This window comes from Rutilus rutilus (genome assembly GCF_951802725.1).
Source record: "Rutilus rutilus genome assembly, chromosome: 21".
In the NCBI taxonomy this organism is placed as follows: Eukaryota; Metazoa; Chordata; class Actinopteri; order Cypriniformes; family Leuciscidae; genus Rutilus; species Rutilus rutilus.
Window position 1 is genome coordinate 269,273 of NC_140226.1, and position 8,228 is coordinate 277,500.

The following is an 8,228-nucleotide window of genomic DNA, read 5'->3' on the forward strand; positions in this document are numbered from 1 at the left end:
AAATCCGTTCGCGCACAGTGGCGCTGTTGCACCACTTTGGATTGATGTACAGGCAAACACCCCCGCCGTGACGCTTCCTCGTCACCTCCGGGTCACGGTCCAAACGGATCGGAACCCCATAACCATCAATGTTCACGGTAGAATCCAGGTCAGTGTCAGACAGCCCCGTCTCAGTGAAAGCCATCACACAAGCGTCCCTGAACTTGTGCAAAGAGGCCACACACGTTTGCAGTTCATCAGTCTTATTCCTTAAGGACTGGACCTTAGCCAGCAGTATCGTTGGTAGGGGAAGACGTTTCTTTACCATTAGTTTTCTTAGTCGTTGCCGCACTCCGCCCCGTTTCCCTCTCTTCCTGATTTGTTTACCAGGTGTAACCGGACGCCTAAAACTTTGTAATGGAGCATTGTCACCGACTAAAAAGTCAAAACAATCAAACTCCCCGTGACTTAATAGCCGAGTGCATCTAGGTCCACCACATAATTGCTTGATTTAAATCCCAGGAGAAAGTCCCGTGTGTATTGGATCCTGTCTGGCTTCACAAACAAACCCCGAGCGATGTTCCGCACGATTGTCAGAAGTAGGAAGAAGAATATCTCCATTGTTGGGCCGATAAGCGCGGCAGAACACCCGTACACAAACTGAAGTAATAATAAATAAATAAAAACGTTGTAGTTTAAACATAAAAACGTAAACAATATAGGCTACGGACAACAAACAGATGCAGACACCTGCTACCGGGTCGCCTGAATCGAGCCGCGCCCCTACAATAATCCATAGGTTGAGATTTTTGAAAAGAAGTGAGGTGATCTGAGATCAGATATCACCACAAGTGGATCAGGCTCTAATTCAACATTCAACATCTAACATTTCTGACAGAATTTGAAAAATATTAGTCCAGAATGGAATTAGCTTAGAACTGAATAAGGCAGTCCGAGAGTTAACGGAGCATTTATGAATATTCTCTAACGCATTACCGGCTTCACTAATTCTGGCTTTAAGATTGATACTGGATCTGTCACATGACCCTGGGGTCCCCAGAAGCCCTCGGGACGACCCACTGTTTCGGCAGCGCGCGGGCTCCTCAATAATAGATGTGGCAGGTGGTGACACGACACTTCACAGACTTAATCAATCTTTTATATCCCAGCTGTTGGAGAGCAGCGTTTGAAGTCTGCTGGAGGACACCGAGAGGACGGCTCATGCTGGAGTCATGCTGCAAATCCAGTCAGACTTCAACTTCACTTTCATATGATTTTGTAGATCAGATTCAGTCATTTTTAATCATATGGACACCCAAAGGTCTACTGGGTCATTCCATGTCAACCAGAAGGTCCTGGCGAAAAATATTCGTTCTAACGAAAGAAATATATAATGAAGGAAGCCATAGATGAATGTTTACGGAGTAATTGTCATGGTCATGTCATGTTTAGTTTCATTATCTTGTTCTTTACTTTCTATGTGCTGGCTTTTGTCTTTGCCTGAGTTCTAGTTCATTGTTGGTTACTATGGTTTCTCCTGATTAGTGCACACCTGTTTCCTGTTTCGTTAATGATCATTCCCAGTGTATTAAAGCCATCTGTTCCCTCAGATCTATGTTCTGCATTGTTAGTGGTTATTATGTAGTGTGTTTCATGTTTCTGTTATTTATTGAAATTCTCTTTAACCTTCATTCTGCATCACTCATCATCTTTGTGGATTTTACTACATGCAACCAGTGACAGAACTCAGAACGGATTTATGCACGGCACAGTATGATTGTGGCCTGTCCAAGACGAAAGATGATCAGTCGTGGGGATGTCTGTGGTCATGTCTTCTAAACGCTGGTCCCACAGTGTCGTACAGTGAGAGAGGCTCAAAGATCGTCTTGTGACCAAAGATAGCCTGTGATCATTTTCTGTCAATGTCAGAAGTTTATCATGATCATCTCAGTGTTTGCTGCTACGACCTCCGTCTACTGACTAGCCAATAAAAATGCAACATGAAATGGCGTATTGATCAACATGACATTTTCTTACCTCAAGCTCTGTTTGCAAGTTGTCATGCCAAGCTGGCCTCTTCCCTAGCAATGACCGCGTCCTTATTCTCCTCTTTCGCTTCATCCTCTTTTTTTCAGCGCACATAAAAAACACAATTGCCAAAGTGCGATTCATCTTGCTCTATTTATTTACCAGCAGAGAGACCGAGATCCCAGCCAGACTTCAGCCATGCCCGCTACAGAACTTCAGCCAGATCTTAAGCCCAGAGCCCAACACAGTCTCGAAGCTCACCAAGAGGCTAAACCCAGAGTATTTGCCAGAGGTCAGTTTCGTCCCGGAGCCTGAGCCCATTGTGGAGACTGAACGGGTGCATGAGCCGGCAGCAGCATCGAGGCATCACTAGTGGAGTTCGAGGGGATCGACTGGAGCCCCGCTCACACTCCCATTGCTGAGGGCCGCTCAATGAGCTGGTCCTCACTGAAGTATTATTTGATGAGCTAGATGATGTAATCGTTAATCGTCTACAGTCTCCACTGACCCCGTCCAGTTCCAAGTTGTCCCTCTCCCTTCTCCTCTGCCTGAGCCACCCAGTTCCTCCACGGTCTCCCTTCAGCCGCTCGGATCCTCCAGTGGTTCTACCCTGCTGTTTGGATCTGCCTTGTGCTTCCAAGTCATCAGCTCTGCCTTGGATCTTAGGATCCCTCAGTACTGCACAAATCTGTTGACTTTAGCAATCCTTGTTGCATTCTACACCAATGGTGACAGTTCAAAAATGTGAAAAAGCATTTTTCTTTTCTTTTACAAATTCAGCATGCAAGGTACTCATGTATTAAAGATATCTTAATACCCCCTTAGATAGGTTCAATCACAGAGATATGGGAATGTGCAAAGAGTTGCATTTCACCCAGTATCAATGGTCAAAAAATCTAAATGTGGTCACTTTGCTTTGCATTCTTATTGTATTTAAAGAGGAATATCTGAAGAACAATTAATGTTGAAACTAGAAATGTACCTTTATTTATTCACATAAAAAGAGTAACTCATCACTCACTCATCTCTAAATATACAAGAACTGGTAATTTAGCTTGTGCAATACCTCTATTTCATTTTTGACATCCACTGCTTTATGTTGGGCTGTTCTTCAGGAACATCATCAGGAATGAAGCACTGTGCTTGACCCTGGGTTATCATAGATCTAACCCTGCTTTTAACCCAGGGTTAAAAATTGCAAGTGTGAAAGCCTGAAATGTTTCAACACTTGAGGTGATTAATAGGGCTGTAGTACTCGAGTCCGGTCTTGGACTCGAGTCCGGACTCGAGACCGTTTTTCTATGGTCTCGGACTCGCTGTAATTCGGACTCGGACTTGTCTCGGTCTCGGCCACTGGTCTTGCCAAATATGGCTTTAGGTCTCGACCGAGTCCAGGTGTCTTTATAATGTTCCCAGTAAGCACACATACGTCGCCGCGATATTAAAACAAAATATTATTGGAGGGAAAGTGAAACACTGGCCAGCGGCCACCTAATAACTAGCGATGGGCATTTCGGCTCTTTTTCGTGAGCCGGCTCGTTTGACTCAGCTCACTGAAAAGAGCCGGCTGTTTTGACTCGCAAACGGCTCTTTAAAAAATAAATGTTTAAATAAACTCGCCTAAAGTCCACCGCTAGTGCAACGTGAATATTCACATTTTTAAGTGTCCATAACAAACCGAAAACTTGCCTGCTTGCCTTGCACATCTAGATGATCTAATTAATGGGCAAAGTTTTCCGACTTTTTTCTTACCTTCTTTTTCTTACCAACCGCCACCCACCCGAATTTAATTAAAATATTATTTTTCGTCTCGTCATTCGTCCGATCCGCGGTTTATCCGCATCTCTAGTGTGTGTGTGTGTGTGTGTGTGTGTGTGTTGGCTCGACCCTCCCTCATGCAGTTTAACTGGTTGACATTGCGTGTATTGACAGGCTGATCATACAGTCGAAACGAATGTGTGTGCTCCTTTAGGCTTATAGGCTATAATCTTTTTTTTTTTTTTTTTTTTGTTCTTTGAATTAGTCAATTATTTTAAATACAATTAAAATCATTCATTTTTTAATTATTACATAATGATTTAATTTCTATAGGCTTTAATTTTTAGCAGACTTTTTTTTCCCTGTCCTGGACTCGGTCTTGACTCGGACTCGAACCTTTTTGGACTCGGTCTTGACTCGGACTCGAACCTTTTTGGACTCGGTCTTGACTTGGACTCGACTAGTCCCGGTCTTGGACTTGTCTTGGACTCGACAAAGGTGGTCTTGACTACAGCCCTAGTGATTAAATACACCCCTTAGCAGTGCCTCTAACCGCAGCAGTAACACTCAATCAAGGGTGAAGATGAAGGCGGGAGGAGCCGGAGCGGGAGAGCCAGGAGTCCAGGGAGGGAGAGGCCATGGTGGAGCCAGGGGGACGGCTGACTGAGGTGGAGCAGATGGAGGTAGAGACCCAGGCAGAGCCGACACTGAATCCCCTCGTACTCCACCCACACTCCCACGGGGAAGGACGATGTTGCCAGCTCACGCACCCGGTCAAACAGTTTGCTGGGCTCCGGCTCCGGGTCGATCTGTGGCTCGGGCATTGGCTCTGGTGCTGGGATTGTGGGCGGCTCAGGCTCCTAGTCTGCGGTGGGCTCTGGTATTAGTTCTGATGGGGTGGGCGATCAGTCAAGAATCATGTTGATGAATCCTCCTCGCCAATGGTGAAGGGGGATCCGCACTGCGATAATACCCAGTCGATAAACTTCATTAGCGTCCCACGAGGACAGTCTCCGGACAGGCATGCTCTCGTTCCATGTTGAGTCCTGCCCGGAAAAACACACACAGACTGTCATTGTCGTAGTGGACTAGATGGTAGAGATCCAAGAAGACTGAAAAATGGCCCAAAACTCACCACACCTTAAACACTGTCCATATGAGGTCCGTAGACCAAAGAACTCCAAGGGAATTATTCAAAAAAAGCCTGCACACACCATCAATAAAGGACACATTTTTTCTTTTACTTTTAAAGGACAAAAATGTTGTGTAATTGTTTATATCCCCTTCTTTTTTTACTATGGGCTGTTAGGAAACACAATATTTTGTGATCCAGCACGTTTATTTTTTGACATTTTTAAAAATGTATTATCATTGAATATTCACTTGATTGTGTATTGAGTTCATTTTATGTGAAATTCTGTTTAAAAATGTACATATTTTTGGTTGTTAACATACCCCAGTTTGGTTGACCATGTGATCCATGTAATCATGTGACGTCTTAAGATGGCTCCTGGACTAAGCGTTGGGCTGGTTGGACTTGAATCGGCGCTGCACAGAATGGTCGGGGTATGACATCACAGTACCGCGAGAGCGATGAGAGAGCAGACAGCTCGATTCAAGTCCATCAAGCCTATTGTCAACTTGCCATTGCGAAAGGTCACATGTGACGAAACGTTTGCCATTAAAACAGTGATTTTGATCTTTTTTTTTTTTTTTTTTCATTGATAGAGTGTGCAGGCTTTTTTAATCATTTCCCTTAGAGATCCAAGAAGTCCTGTGTACTCCTGGAGGAAGCAATTCCCCTACGAGAGAAGATGGTTTAACGAGAGAAGATGAGAGAAGGCAACATCGCAGCAGTAACATTTATTTAACACTAAATCAAAATAACAAATACTCAGAGTTTCAGGATATTAAACAAAGCAAAAGAACAATGTTAATACATGATATCAGACAATAAACAGAACAAACACAGGGCTTAAATACACATCAACATAACATAGAACAGGTGTGAACAAATTACTCAAACAATGCAAACATGAAAATCAACTACAACTTGCACTTTTGCAAAATCACACACAAAAAAAACACAAATACACAACACTTGTAATAGATTATGCTTCACATTTTATAACAAGAGGAAATTCTAATACTTAATCCATGAGAGGCAAATCTTGGCTCGTTGTAAACGCGTGTGGAGAGAGCACTGCCGTAAGAGACGTGAATCATGTCGAAACGATACAGTTCAAATAAGCAAAATACCTTCTTACAAATATTACTGAAACTGATTCAAATACAGAATCTAATAATGATAATAATATTATTAATAATAATGAATACACTATTGAGAGCTAGTTAATGTGCCTCAACTTGACCATTTCCAGGTAGTGTATGTTCTATGCAACTGTTTGATAGAGGGTTTCAAGAGATAGGTCTAGTTTCAACATTAATTGTTCTTCAGATATTCAACTTTAAATACAAGTATCAGCTGTATGAAAGTGACCCACATTTGTTTTTTTATCACTGATATTTTGCACATAGAGCCACATTAAGATCTCCATGTCTCTGGGATTGAACCTTAAATATGAAGATACCAAAAGTAAAGTTTTGTTAAGAACCAGAATCTACAAGGATATTAAGATATCTTTAATATTCTTGTGTTACAGGCATGCAAACTTTCAAGGGGAAAAGCATACAAAGAGCTTTTTCCCATTTTTGAACTGTCACCATTGGAATATAATGCAACAAGCACTGCTAAAGTCAACAGACGCAGGAAGTTAATTGTACTGACGCTCTCCGTGTTCTGTGTGATTGGCTGTTTGCCGCACATGTGACACTTCAGATGCCCGTGCTTCAGAGTTAATCACAAACTCTGGATCAAACCTGAGTTGACAGAGAACGTTTGCGTCTTGTGTGAGACGCTGAACCTGATCTAAGCCAGGTTGGATTTGTATGGTTTTGTCGTCTCTAAACCTCCTCAGATTTAGCTCAACTAGCTTCATGCAGCAGGCCTCAGATGTTTGGTGGTTATGTGCATGTAAACATCTAAATACAAAACAACAATGTTTAACCATGCAATCTAAGTTCTGCGAAGAGCAGTATTCAGCACGATACACATACCTCTTTATGGCCCTGTAGAAGATAAAGACCGTTAGGAAAAGGAAGACCGTTAAAGCACTCCCTGCCGACCCGACCACGAGGATCTCCATCCACCAGGAGCTCAGCAGAGGAGCAGGAGCCTCCGGAGCTGAAACACACACATCCATGCAGTGTGTGTGGATCATTCACTACGGTGCGTTAAGGCATTTATTATGCAAGGCATACGTAATGTATTTTATGATGCTTTGTACTTCAAAAATGGTTCACACAAGTTGAAAATATTTATCTATTAAATCTTAATCTAACTTTGAAGACTGTTCTCTTGGTGTTTTGTGAGTAAAAAGCTGAAGACAAATTGACAAAATGCTCCAGTTTGTAATGCAGATTATTTGTGTTTAGTGTCCGATAAACAATATGCAGAACCGATAATTATTCACTTATCTTAAATATTTTATCTTTAAATAATTTTATAAAAATAATTTTACTTTTGTTTTCATTCGATTTCATCTTCATATCACAATAGATATTTCGATTACAATTCCGATTGTAAGAAAACATCACGAGTGCCCAACTGAGTTCTCTCGCATATTCTTGTGCTTGAATGGTTTAAAACCACATTAAAATGCGCACACAGGAATTGATAAGCAGAAAATAAATGTTCATTTTAGAAACAATATCGATTACTGACCTTAAGTATTTGATTCCAGAACTGGAATCGATTTTAAATTCCGAACCCTAAAGTTTTATTACAACAACAGTAGCAGCAGAAATAATATTAACAATAGGTTACAGTTTAAAAAAAATATTATACTATAAGAAAATTAACTACAGTTTTATAAAAGGCTGCAAAAATAAATAATGTAACGGTCTGTTTTGTTTTACTGCTGCTAACAGTGTTATGGTGTAGGAAGGGTGATGAAGGGAATGAACCCAATCGCAGACAGTAGTCACAGCACACGGGTTATTATATGCAAATAATAGGGAAAACAAAGCCCACGAGGGGGCAAAACAAGACATGACAACGAGTGACTAAACTACACTATGACTTGACATAACTTGACTACAAACAAATAGCTAATACAGAAACAGAACTTTCTCTTGACGACACTCTTGACAGGGTACTCACAGAGATGAATAAAGTCTCACAATGAATGATAGCATGTAACAAGTAACAATGAACCAGCACAAGACAGCAAACACAAGGGGATTAAATAGGGAGACTAATGATAACAACAGGTGACACAGGTAAAGCAATAATGACAAAACGAGGATAACAAGGGGGCGGGGCAAGAGAACGAGACAACACAAGCACATGGCCCAAACAAATGGCCATGTGCTTGTACACAAAACATGGTCTGTCATGATCC

The 8,228-nt window shown here is 41.8% G+C and overlaps 1 protein-coding gene across 1 annotated transcript in view; it reads right to left on the reverse strand.

Moving 5' to 3' along the window:
- Nucleotides 1-4,153: 4,153 nt before the first annotated feature.
- The window catches only part of LOC311280694 (uncharacterized protein), a 34,214-nt gene continuing 30,139 nt past the window's right edge, over nucleotides 4,154-8,228 (reverse strand). The window contains exons 5-8 of the mRNA XM_084393070.1: nucleotides 6,883-7,009; nucleotides 5,221-5,567; nucleotides 4,901-4,969; nucleotides 4,154-4,811 (exon numbers count right to left, since the gene is read on the reverse strand). Of these exons, the coding sequence (XP_084249196.1) occupies nucleotides 5,522-5,567; nucleotides 6,883-7,009 (173 nt within the window). The 3' untranslated portion in view covers nucleotides 4,154-4,811; nucleotides 4,901-4,969; nucleotides 5,221-5,521. The remainder of the gene's footprint in view (nucleotides 4,812-4,900; nucleotides 4,970-5,220; nucleotides 5,568-6,882; nucleotides 7,010-8,228) is intronic.